Below are 22,747 nucleotides of genomic sequence, written 5' to 3'. Positions count from 1 at the left end.
GATTATGGTTGCTGACATTGTTGTTGGTTTATTAATTTTTTATTTGATTTTCATTTTTATTTGTTACGTCATGATTATGTTGGCTTATCATCAATTGAAAAATTGCAGCAACAACTTCTATTTCTCTTTTCTGGTTTGTTATTTATGCGGTCAATGCATGGTTTTGAGCTGTTATTTTTGTAGCTTATTTGCAAACCATCGGTTGTGCCATTTACCAACCGAACCAGCCAATAATTTTGGTTGAACCAATTTTTTGGCAACTGCAAGAAGACGGTTGGCTAACCGTAACTGGTTTTCGGTAATTATGTATATGTGGCTGGCATGTGGCACAAAGAATTTGGAAAGGTTTGCCAATCGAACCCAGCCCTAGCAAGATCAAATTAAATCTCGAAGGATCAAACCGGTTCTGATACTAAGTTGAATATCAAAGTGCGCGACAAACAAGACTATAAAATAATAAGAATATTATTAAACAAACAATAATGCCGAAATAGTTACAAAACTCCAAGAAGCTACATTGTGAATGACTTGTTTCTCAGTCTAAATTACAAGCTATATTCATAGAGAACTAAACCTAAGAAACCCTAACTCAGATGGGTTAGGTCCAATTCACAAACTAACAAGCAAAACCCCAATACTAAAATAAACATAAATACCAATATTTTCTAACACTTATTTGCGAGCAGCGTAACATTGCCGCAATTATATAAAAACCTATGTTATGAGAAAAATGTAAACTTCCGTATCCTACTACTAGATTGTTTTCTTATCAGAAACTGAATCCGGTTAGTAGTACTACTCATTTTATGAAACAAAATGCATATATTATTTCCTACTACTAGTAAGTAGAATGTGGAAACCTATTCCGAACCGGACTAGGAGAAAGCACATTGATCTATATATATGCAAGGTCGCCTCGAGTCTTTCACTCAAACAAATTTCAGTCAATCATTCCTTTCCTTCACTCTCGATTTATCCTTCCTCCTCTATTTCTTTAGCCATGTCTCTGCGAAACACTGCTACACTAATTTTCTTCCTGATGATGGTGCTTTCTGGTGTTTGTTTAGGTGATGTTTATAGAGTTGGCGATTCTGATGGGTGGACATCTCGGGGTCCCGTTGATTACAACAAGTGGGCTTCAACGAAAGAGTTTCATGTCGGCGATACTCTCATATTCGCTTACAATAGTCAATTCCACAACTTGATGCTAGTTACTAAACAAGATTTTGAATCTTGCAACGCTACCGCTGCTATCACGGTTTATACCTCTGGTTCCGACACCATCACCCTCAAAAGGCCCGATCACTATTACTTCCTTTGTGGTGCTCCCGGCCATTGTCAAGCGGGACAAAAGGTTGATATCAAGGTTACCCTTCCTATGCCGCAGAGTTCGCTCGCAACTCCAAACCCGGCACCTCAGGGATCATTGCCTTCAGACTCTCATCCAAGCTCAACTCCAAGCAATGCTCCGACTATTTGTTTTTTGAAGCTTGGGTTGGCCGTTACCACTCTTGTGTTTTGTCTTTTGAGTGTTGCGTTTTAGAGACATTTTGTAGTTCTTTGATTTTTTTTGTAACTAGGGTTGTTTTTGTTGTTAATGGTTTGGGTGGATAAACTTGGTTTAAAAGAATTTTTTTAAAAATTGATGAATTTACCCTTGTTTTCGAGTAGTTTAAGAAGAAATTAAATTGGCATGATTTGAGTTATGTTTTATTGATATTGTTCGCAACTTACACAATTTATGAAATTCGATTATGACCATTTAGAAAGAAAAAATTATACACATTTCACCTTCTTTAGTGAGTTTATGCTATGATCTCAAAGGGGTGTCATGCGGGTCTAATCCTTAGCTCTCATACCACTAGTTAGAGATTTATATTTTTATGTTACACCCATTTTTTTCTTTAACTTTTTTTTTTTCCCACCATTTTGTCTCCAACTCAATTACCTTTAAACGGGTTCAGATGAGATTGAGGACCTCAACGTGACTTAAGAACATATCCCTACTTATTATGTTTTTGGCTAGACAACCACTTGAACCCAAGGTTCTAGTTTCAACTCTATCGTCCTACAAGTTAATACCATTGTTGACCTCATCATTTAATGGTTGATCAGACCATCAACTTAACAAAGAGTTTAAATTGATAACATTTTAAACTTAGGATTTAAGAGCGTAAAATGTTAAAATTGAAATCTCGTTAACTATTTTAGAAATTAATTAAGGTGTAAATCCTAAATTTTTATTTTTTGTTACTTCAATGAAGTGATGTAAGATAAAAAGAATGAAGATTCTTTTCGAATTCTCTTTGTGAGGATTTTGGGAATCTTTTAATCGTATTCGTTCATCGTACATCGTGCGATTAAAAATTATTTTAAATATTTTTATTTTAAGTTAAATATAAATAATATACGAAAATTGATCGTACGATACACGATGAACGGACACGATTTGAGAATGTGGAGAGGATCCTCCTGGGGATAAAAGAGTTACCTTTCAATTGTGCCAAAGGAAACATAATCGTATTTTACAGTAATCTTTTCTGGTGACTTTTTCTGAGGATAAAGTAGCGGCGGAATTTGAACCCCAAAAAAAATTAGGGTTTAACGAGATAGGAGTCGAACTATCAGGACTAGAGCTTTGCAGTGATACCCATTGGGAGGAGGCTCTGAGTTCTGCATTCGCCATTGAGGTTCAATTTCCAAAGCAGGACTCTGGGTAAGTAAATTTTGATCTAACCATCACGCAAAAGAAACGAATTTGAATTTGAAATTCTGTCGAAATTTCCTTTTACTCCCTTTCCTTTTCCTTTTATGCTTTCAAATTGCCTCTTCTGGGTCGTCGTTTCTATGATTTGTGCATAGAAGAAATCAGTTATTTTCGGTTTGTTTGTTTGTTTGGTTTACCAATTTAGTTCTGTGTTTGGTTACTTGGAAAATCGAGGGAAAATCGAGAGAAAGATGATGACTTTTGGCACTTTGGGTTTTATAATCTTGTTTTCTTTCAGGTTCTGAAATGTGAAACAAATGAACATTTGTAGTTGGGTTATTTGTTTGAAGAAAGTTAATTATTGTTGCAAGAGAATTCCGATTCGATAAGAGGTAATCTCCGTCGGATACCGGTATAGGGGTTTGAGGCTGTGTGGAAATTGATAACAGTGGTAATGCTACTATAGGATCACCTTTTTCGAGTCTGCGGTTTTCGTGTGGTGTTGTTCCTTTCTGTTTAATTGAAAGACAGTTGATGTTATCTTTTTGAAGTTGAATAATAAGCATTGTAGATGTCAGTTTAAGGACTGTGAATAATGCTTTCTTCTTGTTCTTATATGCAGGGGTTTTGATCGTAAAGATAAGTTTAAGGGTAGCGATAACAAGTTGAACTGAGCTACTTTCGAAATATTAACAGAAACCATTTTGGTCCATCTCTGTTTATCAATAATTAAGCTACTGAAGTTTTTCATTTTACACCAGAAACATCCAAATAGGAAATTCAGTAGTTCTTTGCAATGAATTCTGTTTTCTCATCTCACTCTCTTTTCGTTCCTTTGCCTAGATGCCAGTTCCTACCTTGTATTCAAACACAACCTCAACATATGGTCATGAACCGTGTTTATCGCTGGAATCATTGTGTCCCTCCTCTTTCTGTTTCATTTCCTTTTATTTCACATCATTCTTTGCATACTCGCCAAACACTTTTTGGTGCCACAGCTCCATCAAATGAAGGCGTAGTCTCTGTAATCAACTTCGATGATTTTGATGAGAAAGACTGGTCCTTTCTTGATTCAGGTGATTTCAGTTCCGACCAAGATTATAACCTTAAGATTGATCGCATTATATCTGCAGGAGAGATTGAAGAAACTTCTAGGGTTATGGTTTCAATTGGTTCTGAAGGATTTGTGGATCGGTTGGTTGAATCATCACCCTGCAGTCTCCTGCTTGTTGTCCATGATTCACTTTTTGTTTTAGCTGGCATTAAAGAAAAATATGACAAGGTTAAGTGTTGGCAAGGAGAATTGATATATGTACCTGATAAGTGGGCGCCTTTAGATGTTGTGTTCCTTTATTGCCTTCCAGCCATGCCCTTGAAACTTGACGAAGTGTTTAAAACACTTGCAAGGTGTTTTACACAAGGTGATTTTCATAATATCATCCATTTTTCTTTTTGTTCATGCTTGATATACTACTGCTTCTCAGCCTTGATGAATTGTCATTAATTGCCATAGACTCGTCCTCGCATGTCATTCAGGGCTCACCCTGAAAATATACATATTTGCCTGTCTGAATCCATAAATTGAGTGTTTCGTGTTAAAATTAGTAAGTAGAAAATATTTTCTGAGAGTGATAAATCTAACGTTAGCTGTTAAATTCTTTCAAAATATCACTCTTGATTCTGAGTTGTGGCTGTTTGTTGTATAGGTGCGAGACTGGTTATTAGCCATCCCCAAGGAAGAGAAGTTTCGGAGCAGCAACGACGACAGTATCCAGATGTTGTAACTTCTGACCTGCCTGAGAAGAGTACTTTAGAGGAAGCGGCAGCCGAACATTCTTTCGAATTAACCGAATATGTTGATGAACCTTGTTTTTATCTTGCTGTATTAAAGTTTGTTGGGGCAAGAAACTGATGGTTTATTTAAACTTTGACAATTTCATGTGCAAGAAACAGTGGATTCAATTGAAAATTTATAGATTCACACATCGTTTTATTTTTGCAGACTGGTTCTTTTGCCCTACTCCCTGCGTTCTGTTTCTTTTCGGCCATTGAACCCTCGTGCCGTGCTGAGCAAGTTAGGTAGCTTTCGCTTACCTCTGTTCAAAAATTGGACTCTCGTTGAAGGTCATTGAACTTGTTTAGTCCGATATTTTTGAGTAATGCTATTCATACTATATTTTTGTATCACATTTTCATACCATCTTAGGCGGCATTTGATGTGGATAACCACATCATTTGAATTAATCAGATTTTTAAATTTAGTTCATTATTTAATAAACTAATAATTAAGAAAAATTAGTTAATTAAATGATGATTATGGTATACAATGAGTCTTTCTCCTTCATTTCCTTGGGTTTTGCAAATTTTTCAAATAATATGGTTGTCCATATCAAATGCCAGCTAAGGTGGTATAGAAATGTGGTATAAAAACATGGTATGAATAGTATTACTCGATATTTTTTCAAAATTATGTGCCATGACTTACTAAACTTCGAACTTGGAATGAGCATGTAGGAATTAACAATACTTTTCGTCCTTTGAGTTGTTTGCCAGACTGGTTGCTCAAAAACTTTGGTTTCTAATCCAACCCAGTTTTAGGTTACCTATTGTGTGGCTTAACCGAACTCCTCTTCTCTTTAGTGTAAAAATATTGATGTACTCAAAAAAACAAAAAAACAACCGATTAGAAGTAGAAGGTGCTCCGACACGATCCTTCCGAAACAAAAAACGGGTTGCAATTAGTTTGATAATGATCGAGTGACGGTACTTCTTTGGCCCGACCAAGGAATCCTTGTATAAGAGGCAAAAGTAATTGTGTACTATTGTCGACCAAAGATTTCTCCATGAACAATGGGAATTGGAGTTTAAGTTTGAAGAAGGTGAAGAAGTCCTTGACCAACAACCAATTGAGGAAGATTTATTGAGTCACAGATGGTAAACAAAATTTCAAGCCATCAAAATTTGATGGGAAAACTCAAAGGATGTGCACTCAAGCCATAACACATAAATTCCTCATCATATAAGCTCCATTATTTTCATCATCCCAGAAAATTCTTTTAATAAAATGCTTTAGGAGGTTCAAAATCCTAAAACAAGCTCTAAAATACAGGAGTAAACTTCCATACCAACAAATTCTTCATTAATTAAAAAAAAACGAAAAAGAAAACTCTTCAAACATTGTAGCACTCTCCCAACCTTTTTCTCTCTACTATAGGAAAAACAAAAATCAATGGGGCAAATCGAAAAACGGAAAACTATTGAGCTAAAAATTGGAATTTTTCAAAGGAAGATTATTGAGTACCAAGTACCACAAACCTTCATCTCGATATAAGAAGATAGGGACTGCATATTCCTCAACAGCCGCATCACACCTTCTTACCTCAGAAGAATTGAAACCTTATGCCATTACTTGCTGCAAACAGGTTGTATTCTTCAATGGTAGCCTCCTTGTAACACGCCTGATCATTCTCAACATGATCCGAACATTTTAAGGGAGAATCCGTAACGGTCTGTTCTTTCGAAGGCATATATCCTGGTGGATTAGCAACAGGGCCACCATAATGGAATAAGGAAAAGCCATCATTGTTCGTATGCAATTTTCCAGAATTATCATCGTGCGCTCTTTCTCCAGTTGGTGGTGCTTGCCTTGAATGCGCTCCAGATGGATCCACACTCTCTGTACTAGCTTCTTTAGGATAGTCTTGCATACACGGGGTAGATATCTGAGCGTGCTCCTCTCTGTTGATGACTGGCTGATAAATTGGAACGGGGCCAGGGGTAAACAAGGGAGGTACGTGCTGCACAGGATACTGCATGCAGAAGCCTGAATTTCCATTTATACCATACCCAAGAGGACCAGCATATAAGTAATGGTTCGGAAATGTTAGCATTCCATTTGCTGGAGCAGCAGGCCATGAAACTGGACTTTGGTGAAAGTAACCCATTGTTGAAGGACCTTGAAACACAGGAAACTGTACATTTTGGTTATGCATCGGAGGAAGCATGCCATGATGCTGTGAACCCACATTAACAGCAGACAAACCATTATCAAAACTCTGAGCAATTTTTGTTGATGGATTCCCAAAAATGTTACTCCCTGCTCCACTCAGTGAAGGACCAATCGGTGTCCTGCTTTCGATAGACTCTCCTTTTGCACTCTGATTATTCTCCATACCAACTTCATGGTCTCGGAAACCATTTGGAATGAATATAGAAGTTTCCTTTCCTCCTGATTGCTGGCTGGCATCTTCTGAATCTGATGTGGATGAAGATTCCTGATGTCCATGATTTGACGAGGTTGTATTGCTATCTCCCTCACTTAGGCATGACGAGCAGTTATCGGAATTAGAAGTACTGCTGACAGTGGGGTCAGAAGTTCCATTTGATGTAGAGTCAATGGAATTAAGTACAGAACCGATAGGGCATAATCCAATCTCCTCATAAGTGGCTTTTGTTGAGTTGCAAGAATCCTGTGCTCCTGCATGAAATCCACTCTGACAGTTGACATCCATTCCTGTGCTGGATTTTCTTGATTCCTTCAAGTTATTATCCTCATCAATCTCACCTGCATCTACCCGATCTTCACGTGTACCTATATCACCAGGTGACTTCACGATTTTATCTTCATCCTTGAAAGCAGATGACCTCAAGGTAACATCGGAGTCTGAGTTACTTCTAGGATACATGGGCTCCCAAATTTTCTTGGGATGAACCAAATCTCTACTAGGATTGTCCCCATAATTGACTTTGCTTTTGGGTCTTACACAACTATCACGCAAGTCTCCTACTTGGTTATACCTGTTACCACGATAGAATTGCTTGGACATATCTAATGCAGATTCTGCCTTACTTGCAGTTTTAGTATCCCATCCCAATCCGGCAGCAGAAACATGGGGCTCTACCTTTGCTCTATATTCAGTGTTTTTGTTACAGCTGCAAGAATTGAAGTCGTATCTGTCACTCATCCTGTTACTTGGGGAGAGAAACTTCTCAGTAAACTTAGGACCACTATGTCGACCATTGGACTTCGGGCCAGTCACTCTTAATTGCCTATTTGATCCATTGATGACCCTTGATGGAGTCTCAAAATTATCAGCATTACATCTCGACTCAGATCTACTAACCACAGAAGCACTGTCTGAAACAGCAGCATATCTGCGTCGGTCAGACCACTTCAAAGATGCATCTAGTTGAGCTTCTCTCCTATATTTTAATCTCCGTCGTGAAAACTTTGATTGCTCAACTGTAAAAGAACCACTATCACCTCTTCCATTGGTGATTTCACCATCAGGACTATCATAACAGTGGTCTTCACTTTTTGAAATGATAAAATCTTTTTGGAACTGTTCATCACGTGTCTCAGGAGATCCAGGCCTAGATAGAATCTGATCATCAGCTTCAATAACTGAATCCTTGCAGCTAATGGAACTATTAGGCTCCTCATCAGCATGTAGTGATGATTCTTCCTTTGAGACAACATCAAGAGCAGGAATTTCATTTACTTCAGAACATTCCATATCTTTGTCTTTTTCTTTCCCTTTCAACCTCTCCTTTCTTCGCAACTTTTTCTCTCTTTCTTTTGTTCTTCTCCTCTCTTTGCGCTCTTCTTCTTCACGCTTTTCTTTTTCTTCCTCTTCTAGAAGCTTCATCTGTAGAGAAAAGGTGCAAAGTCATCAGAAGTGTTTCTCCTAAAACGCAAAATGGCTCCTCATTTTTCTACCCAGTATGTTATCTTTGAATATATAACAAGGTTTTTACAGCCCGAAATGTAACAAGATTTAAGACCTGCTTTTCAAGAGTAATTATATCTTTGCAGGCAACATGAACTCGCTCTTCCAGCAGTTTTAGTGCAAGACAAACAAAGATGCTATGTGCATTTTGACGAGCTGTTCCTTCTCTAAATGCTTTTTCCACCTGAAAGATTGGCATTCACAATCAGACACAGAATACGTATATTACAGTCACACACAACATGCATACTAAGAAATCTGCCAGCAATGCAAGCACACACACATAGTGAGTAGTTTTACAGCATCATGCCAACATAACTCCGAACTCCAAAAATCTAAGCATCTCTGCTATGAAGACATTGTGTGCAACATGCAGCCACACTCATTTTCTTTTGCTTTTTTTCCTCATTTTGGCTAAGACTACAACCTAACATTGAATCTTTAACCCTCTCCTCACCGTAGTTTCTCCAAGGAAAAAGCAACTTTTAAATACCATTTCCTCAATAGTTAAATAAAAAGGTTTAAAAAGTAACAATACCGAACTATTGTGATTGCATTCCCTAGGCACCATTGACAACACCACTATTTGACATCATTCCTAGCATAGAAAATATAATTTATCTCTCTTACTTTCCACATTGCACCCAGATGTCTTATAGACTGAATTGTATACTACCTAACTGAGGTTTAAGAATACAATATGGTATATGAAGGATCTTCATTTATGTTAACACAGGTAAACAAACAAAGGAGCTGAGTTTATATAATGAACAACGATAAACGTAACACAACATCAGCAGACTGAACATGCCTGTTCCTTGAAAATAACAGTTGCAGCATCTAGTAGAAATTCTCGAGCAAGTTCAGGACTCTTCGCATGTTTTTGCGGACGGGAGCATTCTCCATCCAGTTCATTTCCATCTTTGTCCATGGAATCATCATCCTGAAAAACACATTAAATAACAACACTTCTTTAGAACACTTCTTTAGGTCTAACCCCGTAAGATAAAATATAAATCTCAACTGCCTCTGGAGAACTGCGAACATAAATAATAACACTAAGCCTTTAGGGATCTTAACTACCTCTTCTTCCTCTGCCTCTTCAGCATGCTCAAAAAATCTTCTAATACTTTCTCCTCTTGTGATTGTTACATAGCCGTCTCCGACAATAAGCCTACAGTGAACACATTCTTGACCCTTCAATGCATGAGCTTTTACAGAAAGCTCGGTGCAACGGCCATCTAGTTTCCAAGCCCTCAGGGTAATGTAGCATGCACTTAAACCACCAAGATCTAGACCATTGACCTTCACACTCCCATTCATGCCAACATTTTCAAATTCCAGAATGTCTGATTTTCCCTCGCCTGTTCCAACTGCCCACTCAAAATGATGGTATGTACCAACAGTGTCAGCAAAAGTATGGCGCCAATCAGCTTGTACTGTGGCATCAGATACCTGTAATGACAGCAAAAAAGAGATCAAAATGCCAGTCACATCATCCGTACTTATCAAAAATTAAAGTGGTTCAACTATCAAAAATTACTTCTCTCACTAGTCTGCTCTTGAAAAACTTGGAGAACACAAAAATCACAACAAAAATCAGAGAAAAGAACAAAATTAAAGAAACATATGAGGCCACACCTCATACTGAAATGCGGTGTCTGCAACACAAAACCAATTAGTGCAGCGAGGTTCCCTCCTCAAGCGCTTCAGCTCCTTTAGCTCCTTGAACTCACGAATCACATTCCTTCTGCAATCTCTGCAAAATCTCTTGCTATCAAACCTGTGACGGGAACATCAAAATCTTAAGACAACCCAGAATAAAAGTAAACGATGACGACTTTTAGGATATCCAAACTTAAGGAAGTAATTGCTGCAAACATAACTCTTGACTAGGCAATTTTAGAGGACCAAATAACGTATAACTGCATGCTATATACAAAATGGCCAGATGTTGCAACATGAAAAGCCACTGGTAGATTAATCTTTCACGCTATTACTTTTTATTCACCTGCACATATGTTTTGGTGAGGATTTTCAAATACCGTCATAATAGTTACTATGCGCATGAACCCAAATTCAAATGTAATTCAAAGAAAAGAGTATGTTTCAGGCCTATGTAAAGCCTTCAAGGATGTGTCGGCTAATGATGGGCAGCTATTGTACCAAGTGAACCTACTTTTCTCTTCCCTATTAGCTTCACCAGGCTGAACATCCTCAATATCATTACTAATCTTGCAGTTCTAATAACCAAAACTTCCTCCACAAACCATAACTAAACATACAGCGCTTCTCTCAACCAGAAAGAAGAAATACATCACTTCCACTATTTTATATTGAATCTCTTGAGAAAGGGATACATGAATAGCTAAACACCTGTACATGAGCCTCTCAATAAAATCCTCTTCCTTCATCCTAAGAAGGGACTGTCGAGTTTCTTCTCCAAGTGCTGACCAGAAATCAACCAATGTATCGCAAGAAAGCCTAGCAGTGTGCAATGCACAAGTTTCTCTTGTTCCATGTCCTCTGCCATAACTTGCCATTCCTTGGCTTATCCAACCCCGACCTCCCCCGCCACATGCATCAGGATAAAGCAACTCACGTTCTCGTTCTCTTGCACGTGCACTGTCAAATACCTAATTCAAAAAAAAAAAAAAAAAAAAAAAAAAAAAAAAGAAAAGGAAAATCAGCTACTAGAATGAAATTGGCTTGTACACCAAAGTCATGAAATAATAAAATTATAACTTACATTTTGAAGTCCCTTGAGAGACTTACAATACAAATAGCAATCAATCAGCGTCAACGACCCCTCACGCGTTATGGTTAGACCACCCCAAGGATGGACAGATGGATCTGGTATTTCGTCATGGCACCCATTAGTAATACTTGATCCACCATCGTTTTGATTTTTGGAGGCCCTTGACCTGTTGCAGGATAGTTGCTCGCATGTTCCCTCCTGCTTCAAAGACTTGCCATACATGACAATCTGAAAAAAACCTTCAAGCAGTAACCCATTGCATCTAGAGCAGTACATGTTCTTCCGAGCTTGTTCGAAAAGGGTTTGCTTGTCAATCCTGAGAAGCTTCTGTCGAGCTTGTGGTGATAGATCACTCCAAAACTACATCAAAGGTATATAGAACTTCATATGAGACTTGTCAGACACCAATGAGTGTAAAAAAAAGAAACCGAATAATTATAGGTTATTATACAATCCATAAATTCCCAAATACGTATTACTACAAGGAACTTCTTATTCAATCCCAACTGCAAACACCATCAAACCAACCACAGTTTTAGGATCAGTAACTGGGAAATGATATCATTGATCAAGAAACAATGGATGCAACTTTTCTACCTGCAACGTGCTTGCGTCGATGAAAGAGTCTACATGTGTAAGTCTGTGAATACGTTCTATGTCCAAGCCTGTAAGCGTTACTAACTTACTATAAACTAAGCAATAAAGGTGCACTAAACTTGGTATAACCAGACAGCTTCATTCAGATATCGCGCCTGGATAATACAAAAACATAAAATTTCTTTCTTTTGTACATACTTTTCTTCCGTTACCACGCATGTGAAGAGCCATTTGGAAACAAAAACATAATGAGAAACATTCTCCAATAACGGTACACATTACGCAATTATTAACTCAATTACATAATTACAAGATTATATTCTCACTACGGACATATACACACACAAACAAGTAAAGTGGATCTCATTAACAAAACACCGATATTCCGACGAAAATCAGCCCCCCCCAATGAACAATCAAACAAGTACAAATAGTACAAGATCCAATTCAAACGCAAAACACCCATTTAATTCGTTGATCAAACACAATATGAAAAGTAATCCAAATTAATCTCAACCCAAATTTAAAGAAAAAATCGAATAAATTAAAAAAAATAGAGTACCCTCTGGAGCTGATTGTAGCTAACATCGTCACGATGCTTGGACCAAAATCCGTTGGGCGAAGATAGTGAGTAAATGGGCGACAACCCATTACTGAATTGGTCATTTCTCTGAGCTAAACCGGGCATATTTGGTTCAAGCACTCATAGAATTCTCATTCACCGGCTCTTCCCATCCCAGGCAAGCGTTCGCCGTCCGATTCGGATCCAATCCGATTAAAAATCAAGCATTTAATGAATAAAACAAACGACAATTAATCTGGGGATTATAGATCGAGGAGTGGACGGTTCTCGGATCGAAATGAATTGCGTCGGAGGTGAATCGGATTGGGATGGTGGGTTGAATTGAATTGAATTGGATTGGATTGGATTGCAGGGGTGAGAAGTGACAAAGGATTCAGAGAGAAAGGGGGATGCAATGGGGGTTTTGGTTGAGGACGATGAGATTTGGTGCTGCGTATATATTTGGAGAGAGAGGAGAGGGACAAGGGAAGGCTTTGGTAATGGTAACTTGGTTACCTCTACGAGAGGCGCGGTTAAAACGAAATGAGCCAGAGAAAGAGAGAGAGGGAAATACTGTTTTACGTTACAAATTAACAGGATTAAAATTCCAAGGTAAAATAATTTCATAATTTGATACTTTCTTTTCAATCATCTGTGAATAAATTTATATACATTTTTTTTTTTTGGAGAAGATATAATATAGTTCGATTTTTTTCTGCTTTAGGTATTTAATTTTCATAATTGGACAATATTTGTATAGTATTACATATAGGGCGGGTTTATATAGCGAAAATTTGCGCTAATAATCCGTAGGTAATCAGTTACTGTTTTCGCTCTTCTTTGTATAACTTTATAAGAAAACCCGAATCAGAAATTGATTGGAAGCAATTACAATGAATAAGTTGAGTTTGATTGCCCCCCAATATTCTAGTGTTTCTATTCTTTTCAAATATAAATACATACATGATAAGTTTATTTAGCGGGAACACGCGCCAAAAAAGAGTAGCTAATTAGTTACTATTCCCGCCGTTCTTTGATATTTTCTTATAAATAATGTGATTCAAAACTTGATTGGAAACAATTACGATTAATAACTTGAATTCAAGTAGTTTAGTATTTCTATTCCTTTTTGTACATGAAATTCATATAGGGTGGGTTTATTTAGCAAGGATACGCACCTAGAACTAATATGTAATCAATTAATGTTTGCTTTTCTTTGTTATCTTTTCTATAAGAAAATACGAATATTGGGCCTGGGTTCTACAAACCCCACTTCTCTCTCGCTAGCCTGCAGCCCAACCGATCAAAATAATATTTTTTTTTTTTACATAAAGCTACATATTTTTGGGGTCGTTCTCTAAAACTTTCACACAAAGCGTTCGAAGCTACCCACTATCATTATATTTGTTTTCAATTGCTTTATATATTATGTCTTGTTATATAATCGACGGTGTGTGTGCAGTAGAATAAATAAAACAAGACACAAAATTTACGAGGTTCCTCTACAGTCAGTGTGACTGGAGTACGTCCTCGGACAGCAGTGATGCTTTCATTATAATTTGGAATAATAGGAGTACCAAGATAACTCTATGTATTCTCTCCTCTTCTCTTCCTCTCTTTCTCTTCCTCTCTTTCTCTTTCTCTCTGTGCTCTGTATTGAAAACATACAGAGTGCTCTATTTATAGAGCAACTCCAAGCACACATCTTTGACAATATAACTTCCTTCACCTCCCAAGTCAAGATTAATTTTATGGGCATTGAAAAACTACCCAATGTCTTCAGTTTCTATGTGGGCATTCATTACCCACTAGACTTTTCAACACTCCCCCTTGGATGCTCACATATCAACATGAGTTGTCTCGTTAAGATCTTGATCTATTTTTGGATGCTCCCCCTTGATGAGTATCTCCCCCTGATTTCAAATTATTTAGGCTGATCATTGATCCTGCTGCTTTAGTCTTTTAGCAGTGATAGTTGCCGAATGAGGTTTTCACTTGTTGTTAACTTTCCACGGACTTGTTCTTGAACTGAGTTGGAGGGCCTTCTGCTAGACTTCCTCCAAATGTCTGAATTTACCTATTTTATCTGGAGCTGAATTTGATTCAAGGGTGGTGGACACTTGATCTTGAATCGAACTTGTGATTTCTTCAAAGGCCGTCTAGACTTGATCTTGAATGAAATTGGATCATGAGGAGCTTCATGTGACAAGTGATCTTAGGCTTTGTCGGGGATGAACTGACATGTGTTTGTTGTGGTTGTCTCCACATGCTTCAATGTATCATTTTCACTTGCCTTACTTGCTCCCCTTGCAGAAGTGGTATTTTCCTTATGCAGGTTTGGCATCTTCTCTTGTAGTATTTGTCCTCTGACCATCACTTCTTGGTGGCAGCGAAAGTTTGAGTGGAGGTTCCGACATATTGCTTTCTCTGTCCTTGTTTTGGCAGGTAAGAACAAGGACAAAGGAAAGGACAGGGAGATTACATGATATGAGATACTCTTGCTCTCGTCCCTGATGATATGAGATACTCTTACTCTTGTGTGACTTGTTTGTAGAGGTATTCTCGGAGAGGAAGAAAGCTGAGTATTTTGAAATACTTTGTGAAAGATGCATTCTCGGAGATGAGGAAGAGTTAGATATTTTTTAGTTCTACCTTGCCATGGAGGACAGAGGTTGACATATATATGGATTTCCCAATAGCAGCTAGTAGTGTTTTGCCTTTACTCTTGTCAGCAACTGTGGTGTAATTAGAACAGTAAGATTCACGCGTTTTCAACTTTATCAGAGATCTTTGACAAAGTTGCACGTGATATCCAAGAGCTGAGATTGCGTCTGAGAAATGTTGACAGATGTCATGCAGGGAAATCCAACTTTTGAAATTCGAAAATCGGTGTCTCTTCGATTTTTGAATAAGTGGTCATGTTGCCCCTCCTTTTATAGAGATATCAATTTTGTTCAGAAACACTCAGAAAATTGTTGCCTGCAGAAATTTCCCTTTCTTGCACTTCTGAGATTTTATCTGACTTCCTTCATCATTTCTGAAAATGGCTTGCCCATCTAACATTTGCTTAGATTTGAGTCTCAAGATTGATACAGACGAGCAACGTCAGGATAACATATGTCGACCGTCCTTCTCATCTTCTAATGGTCCTCTTACAGTTGGGGACTCTGTGATGAAGAATAACATAACTGCTACAGTGGTAGCCAGGAATCTTCTCACTCCAAAGGATAACAAAATCTTTTCAAACCGGTCTGATGAGGCGGCCGTTCAAGACTCATTGGCTCTCAGTGTTCAATGTGCGGGCTCTGTATCCAATATGGGCCAGCGCCTACTTGCTCGAACTCACCAAGTTGAATCATTAATGGCTGAGGTTGCAAGTCTTAAACAACAGATTAGAGGGCTCAAGCATGAGAATAGAGTGTTACACATGCTTACAAATAATTACTCTACGAGCATGAAAAGAAAGCTCGACCAGCTACTAGAATCCGAAGGTCGGACTCAAAATGACAATCGGGGCTTCGAGTCTTTATTCCAAAGACATCAATTGTCTCAGCTATCTGGAGTTCCACCAAGTATTGAGACTCCAAATAATTAACTTCTGGTGTCTCCCCCTTTTGGGGTACTTCCGAGTACTGAGGTTTCACATGAGCAACCTTTGTGAAGGTTCCCTTCTGTTTGTTTGTTTTAACTCATGTGTATGTAATTTCTCGGAGATAAGCTTTATTTCATTCAGTGTATTGTGTTAAATACAATAAAGCATATATTTTACTAAGATGTGGTACTTCTGGACCAAATATCAATTTATCTTTACCCTCGCGAAGATAAATGATCATTCTTAGTGTCTAAATCATTTGAGTATTCAACTCATAATCTTCAATCCATATGATTATTTAATGTCATAAACATCATGGATAAGATTCGTGTTGGCATATTGTTCGATTCTGCAGTTCGAGACAATATTTCTCTCAACACTTTATAATCTTTCTTGACTCTTCAGGAGTCCCAATTTAATATCATCAACTCTTGCAAGAGATTTTAGTATGTTGCAACAATACCATAATGAAAATACTCACTAAGGCAATTTATATCATCCATTGGTATTGAGTACATATTTTATGATTTACCCTTCCAGGGCTTTCTTCAAGCAATTTGAATCCTTCAGGGATTTTCTACATTTCATGACACATTTTCCTTTAGAATTTATACAAAGCAATTCGCTTCCATGTATATTTGAGGGATTTACTTATAGAGATATGATGTGGGCGACTCATAACCCTTCGTATATAATTCTCCATTTCTACGAACTCGTTTCTAACCTTGTGTCATATCATGTGGATGTATTTCATGGTATTACAAATGCCCATATGTAACCTTCTAGGTTCAACATCCTTTGGTTATTTGTATTGTATCCAAGTATATATGTCTATTTTTCCACGTTCTTACAAAATTGTAATGGAATTGCCTTTCTCCATTTTGGCCCATAATTTTGTTGATGGAAAAAGAATGGGACTCAATATCACCACAGCCCATTGATGAATTTAGTAGCTACTTGTAAAAACCAAAATTACCATTGGTTATCATCAATCTGTGATCTCATATTCTCATGTGCATGCGCATGCATAAAAGCTTTTCATTTCTTTTGGGATATCCATTGCCTCTTCAAGGGCATTACACTATCTCTTCCAGGATAGTAGTAATTTAGAGAATGCAGATCATAACCTCCTCTTGAGCATTATAGAGCTTGGATTTTAATCTCCACTTCGGGAGTTGAGTCATTGGAACCTATACATCTATCATGCTTCATGCATGAGACATCAACATTCTCATGTCCGCGGATTGACCTTTTCGGGACAAGTATCCTTGCGGCAACTGTCATGCATCTAGCATGCGGCAGTTATGCTTCGGGAATGCAATAGTTTTAGTAGTGCCATATTCTTCTTCTTTTGAAGGACTAAACCTTTTGAGTTTGAGGGTCTGCCATGCTTCAGGCGTGCAACAGATAAATCATTTGTTGCCATATTATTTTGTCCAACAGGGACATTAATTCTTGTAAGCACACTTGCAGCAAGTATATGTGATTTTATCACTTTCGTTTCATCATTAAATGCATCTGGCATTTGATTTGCATATCGTTGCATCATTCAATTATTCTCACTTCGTTTGTATATTGATTGCTTCATAAATCAAAATAAGACAAATTCTCTTCGTTCTTCTGGAACGGTTTTTTTTTCTCATCATTCTTCTAGAATGATATTTGTTCATCGTTCTTCTGAAACGAAGTTATTTTCTCCCCCTAACGGTGGGAAAATTGTCTTATCAAAATGATTGTCCGCAAACCACGCGGTAAATATATCCCCAGTCAAGGGTTTTAAATATTGAATGATAGATGATGTTCAACATCAATGCCTAATCCGCAATGATGCTTCATTTCAGTATGTTGTGGCAGTGCAATAGGCACATAGATAACACAACCAAAAACTCGTAAATGTATAATGTTTGGCTGGTTCCCAAACACGAGTTGTACTAAGAAGTATTGATGGTTGTCAACAGGTCTCAACCAAATCAATAATGCATCATGTAAAATGACATGTCCCATGTAGAAAATTTGGCAATTTCATTTTCATCAGCAGAACGCGAGTAATCAATTTCATCCGCTTAATAAATGCTTCTACTAAACCATTTTTGAGTATGGACATAAGGAACTTCTGGTCCTTATTTAATAGTATGTAGACTGAGACTCTCATGGCTTTTATTACAATTAAGTTGAGGCACTTTGGCTCTTCAAACTTAAGGTACTTATCAAGGAACTTCATGTCCTGATCTTGAGGATCTAGGGACTTCATGCCCGATCTTTTTGTATGATGGAACTTTAGGTCCAATCATTTTTATATGATGAGGATCAAGAAACTGCAGGTTCTGATCTGATCAAGGAACTTCGGGTCCAGTATGTACTCATCGTAACAAAAAAAAGTACAATAAATAAATTAAAGCAATAGGCGGTAATTCCAACCATAATGAATAAATTGCATTTAAGTAAATATAGCTTGTGACAAGGGTTTTAATTCAGCACCATTCACATAAATCAAAACTTAAAACAGTAGGCGGTAAAACCGTCCATGATAAATAAATTGCTTTAAAGTAAATAAAACTTGTGAAAGGGTTTTAAACCAACACCAATTCACATAAATAACAAGAAGTATCATACCTCCTTTTATTTATTATTTTTCTTTCTTTTGTCAGCACTTATTCAAACCTTATTATTGTTACTTTTCTTATTCCTGCAGCATGGTGCCATGCACCAACAGAAACCATTTATATTATGTTGACCAAATGGTGTCATGCACCATTCAAATCCTTATATATATATATATATATTTTTTTTTTTCTTATGTTGCATTCAACATCCCTTTTTTTCTTCTTCACATGTGCCTTGCCATTCCATCAATCCCCCTTTTCTATTATTTTTCTTCCTTCTCTGTCTCTGCCAGTCTCGAAACGCAGGGCCAGCTGGGTAGTTATGGAAGTTGCCCAAATTCAATTCAATCCAAAAGGCTACTAGAGACTGGCGTTGTTCTTGCATGACACAGGGAACATGACATCGTTAAACAAGAACCTCCCTACAGAGACATAGATGACAGTAGGGTTGACAGAGGCACAAGAGAGGGAGGCCTGTGTGGATTCATTATTGCCATCACCATCTCAAACAACCAAGTATTCATGGGAGTTCTCAAGATCCGTCGAAAACAACGTGATCTGGGTTTCCAAGTCTGATGAGATTCGTCTGGATCTTTGGAAACCAGTTGTCAAGTACAAGTTTTCTCATCTTGTGACGACTTCAGGTCGTAAATTTCAATTCTCACCGGAATTCGGTGGGGCGCTTCTGGCGCGGTGGGAGAGACGAAAAATGGACATACCTTTTATTCTGTGAGATTTTAGATGACGGAGGTGAGAGGTGGATAGTGCTTCACCGGATTTATGGCATTGTGCTTTCCACTGACATGAGAGCTTCTCGTGCTGATAACGTGTTGTATAATCGACGGTGTGTGTGCAGTAGAATAAATAAAACAAGACACAAAATTTACGAGGTTCCTCTACAATCAGTGTGACTGGAGTACGTCCTCGGGCAGCAGTGATGCTTTCATTATAATTTGGAATAATAGGAGTACAAAGATAACTCTATGTATTCTCTCCTCTCATCTTCCTCTCTTTCTCTTTCTCTCTGTGCTCTGTATTGAAAACATACGGACTGCTCTATTTATAGAGCAACTCCAAGCACACATCTTTGACAATATAACTTCCTTCACCTCCCAAGTCAAGATTAATTTTATGGGCATTGAAAAACTACCCAATGTCTTCAGTTTCTATGTGGGCATTCATTACCCACTAGGCTTTTCAACATGTCTTTTATATATTGTCTTTTTTGCAGTTATTATGAACCTGAAGTTTCAGAAAAGTGTCATAGAAACCTAAAGTTTCTTAACACACACCACTCATGTTGAGACCCGAAAATTCTCCATGATTAATTAGTTTAAACCAAACCATGTCTTAGAACCTAAATGTTTTAACTTTGGTGCTTATGGAGATTTTATTTCCCACAGCACCAATCATAATATTGTTTCCTCCATTTAGCGATTTGTCAAACTACATTTCACTGACTTGGATGTTTTGAACAAAAACTATTTTATCTGAACACCAAATGTGACACTCTGCTTGATTACAAAAAGCTACGAAACCATTAATTGTAGCGAACTATGGTTTGGAAGAGCTCAATAAGCCTCCGCCATGATATTCATTCAAAGACTTTTGCTTAAAGCATTACACATGGAAGTACCTCACTAATAAGGATTCCCTGGCCCTTTGACTCGCTTTTACGGACTGTTTCAATCATGCAAAAAGACATTATTAAATTCTTTATGTCCATGAATAGGTAAAATTTTGAAGTTTATAGCCGATTGAATTTTGACTGGAGAAGATTTTTCTTGTCCTTCCATGTCTAACTTGCTCTTGCAGCAGCAGTGTAGAGAGCAGAAGTTTCCAAATTCTCGGATCTGATTACTACCACAAATGTGAGAGAAAGGTACCCAGTGATTCCGCTAGGATGCACCGAATGGTAAAGATTCAATTTCAACTAGAGTCTACCGAATGGTGGTACTCTGCTTTGGTAGGGATGCACCAAAAGCATACTTTGCTTCGCCAGAGATGCACCAAACAACACCTCCAGCTTCAGCTAGAACCTTCCAAACCTAAGTACGGGTCTGTCCGTCTCTCTCTTACAACCACTTTTGAGCTTGTTTCACAACATATGGTATAATCAAGCGTGTTATGGGCTAACAACACAGCTAGAAACGTGATCCTTGGCACCTAAGACCTAAAACTTCAAGAATAATGGATAGTCTTCCCAAAACCTGTAAAATCTACTTCTGCTCTGATGGAATATATCATTGGTTATACACTTGTTTGTGCTCCTACCAATATTGTTGAGGGGTATCATTCCCGTAGTTAATCCATTATACTAATTTTACTCCACCTAACACATTTTGAAGAGCGAATTTTTGACATGGAAGGCCACATTGGCCAAACTCCCTAGTAGATTTGGTTTACTTTGTGAACAATATCCTATGTTCCTGGATTTACGTTTGATGTTTGGATAACATTATTATTCCCAAATACGAGTTAATTGATGAAAGTTAATATATGTGACGATTTCAATTAAGTCATGCTTAGGTATGTTTTGTGGGGTAGCTTGCTGTGTGGTTCTATATGCTAACTTCATACCTAATCATCCCCTGACAACCCTTTTAGGCTTATCCAACCTAATTGTGGGGCATGTCACTGCCCTATGTTGTCAATGATACTAATGTTACCTATTGTTCTAAAAAACAGTATAAGCAATGGAGTTAACCCTGAAAATTTCATACAAATTCTCTAGAAGAAATGTTGGTGTAAACGTTTACATAAGTAAATAGCATTTTAGAAGAAAGATAATCAAGTGGTCATTAAATATGAGATATATCCCGAAAAGTAGTCAACAATATGAAACACACATCAATTAAAGAGGTTTTATTTTATTTTATTTTATTTTATTTTATTTTTTTGACAAGAAACAATAGCGTAGTGTTTCATTAATCAACACAAACATTTATAAAGGTGTCATTTGGTACATAGCTCTAGTGACCAATAAATTGATCTGTAGTGAATTTGCATAGACAAACAAATAAGAGTAAACCCCTAGTAGACAACCACAAGCACAAACACACAATCGCCAAGCACACAAGTGCTACCAGTACAGATTTGTCACAATAAACGATAACCACAATAGAGAAATAAAAGCAGCCATAATAGTCATCATTGAATAGCAAGGCCACATAAAGTCATCGCGTTAGAGCGAGACCACATCAAGTCATTATTGACAAACAAGACTACATCACGCATCGCACAAAGTTGAAGACCAATCTAGCCAAAACAACAGCGCCACCACGGTGCACATAAGGCGAGTGAAACACAACTAGACTACACCGAGAAGGGATCCGCTAATCAACTCATCATAGTAGGGGACGAGGCACTCAGGCCCAAGCCACCTACAAATACACCGAACAGTGGGGTACCGGCATCCACACATCAAAAATCATAAGAGCAGCTGCAACAGACAATGGAGCCGTCAAGTCCAAGACACACAAGCCGAGTCGCACCGAGACATACAAGCCAAGCTGCCAGATCAAGCCGAGCCGTCATATTTGAGTGCACAAGTTAGTGCATCCACCCAAACTAGGCAAGGAAGATGACACCACCATGGAAACGAGATGACGAAGGTGGATCCAACCCACTTGCAGCACAAATCCAAACCCCAAATCAAGAAAACGAGCACCAAATCAAAGAAAATCTTGAAAGAGCATGGCCCGGGTCAGGGTACAGGGCATAAATCCATGGAAATCTGCATCCAAAATGGTGGGAGAGAAGCACGAGAGGGGAGAAAAGGTAGGTAATGGTCGGGAAGGAGTGGTCGGCGTGAGGTGGGGTGGGGGGGGGGAAGTCGTGCATGGTGAGGGGGAAGAAGGCTTGGATGGGGAAGAGGAAGGGAGGAAGGGCTAGGAGAAGAAAGGGAGAGGCTGCCACCGACCCCAGCCATAGCCAGAGACCAGTGACGATGGAGGTAGACAGCTAGGGTTTGGTTGAGAGAGAGGTTATAAATATGTGATTAGTAATCCTTTCTGACTCGGCATAACCCGGTCGCCTTATCCGACTAGCACTTACCAAAGGCTTTCAGTTGTTTTCATAAGGGATGTTCACTACAAGCTATCAACATTAAATATGAGATTCATCTCAGAATAGTAATCAACAATATGAAATACATATCAATTAAGAGAGAGTATAAAGATGTGATTAGTAAATGTGGT

The 22,747-nt window shown here is 38.0% G+C and overlaps 3 protein-coding genes across 3 annotated transcripts; 2 read left to right on the top strand and 1 right to left on the bottom strand.

Moving 5' to 3' along the window:
* Positions 1–1,039: 1,039 nt before the first annotated feature.
* Positions 1,040–1,543, top strand: LOC148691403 (mavicyanin-like). Its single transcript, XM_088684012.1, has one exon. It carries the CDS (start codon positions 1,040–1,042, stop codon positions 1,541–1,543), a length of 504 nt encoding a protein of 167 aa, XP_088540138.1.
* A 917-nt stretch (positions 1,544–2,460) lies between these two features.
* Positions 2,461–4,708, top strand: LOC137713645 (uncharacterized). Its single transcript, XM_068452970.2, has 3 exons — positions 2,461–2,716; positions 3,330–4,128; positions 4,414–4,708. Exons 2-3 carry the CDS (start codon positions 3,504–3,506, stop codon positions 4,617–4,619), a joined length of 831 nt encoding a protein of 276 aa, XP_068309071.2. The 5' UTR covers positions 2,461–2,716; positions 3,330–3,503; the 3' UTR covers positions 4,620–4,708.
* A 996-nt stretch (positions 4,709–5,704) lies between these two features.
* LOC137712886 (uncharacterized) lies at positions 5,705–12,903 on the bottom strand. Its single transcript, XM_068452069.2, has 8 exons — positions 12,354–12,903; positions 11,186–11,554; positions 10,813–11,072; positions 10,078–10,219; positions 9,520–9,891; positions 9,248–9,379; positions 8,492–8,620; positions 5,705–8,355 (listed from the first exon to the last, which is right to left on the bottom strand). Exons 1-8 carry the CDS (start codon positions 12,477–12,479, stop codon positions 6,088–6,090), a joined length of 3,798 nt encoding a protein of 1,265 aa, XP_068308170.2. The 5' UTR covers positions 12,480–12,903; the 3' UTR covers positions 5,705–6,087.
* Between the last annotated feature and the right edge of the window lie 9,844 nt (positions 12,904–22,747).

Source organism: Pyrus communis, chromosome 14, assembly GCF_041283825.1.
Source record: "Pyrus communis isolate YQ-2024b chromosome 14, ASM4128382v1, whole genome shotgun sequence".
NCBI classification, from domain to species: Eukaryota; Viridiplantae; Streptophyta; class Magnoliopsida; order Rosales; family Rosaceae; genus Pyrus; species Pyrus communis.
This window is presented reverse-complemented; position numbering and strand designations above follow the sequence as displayed.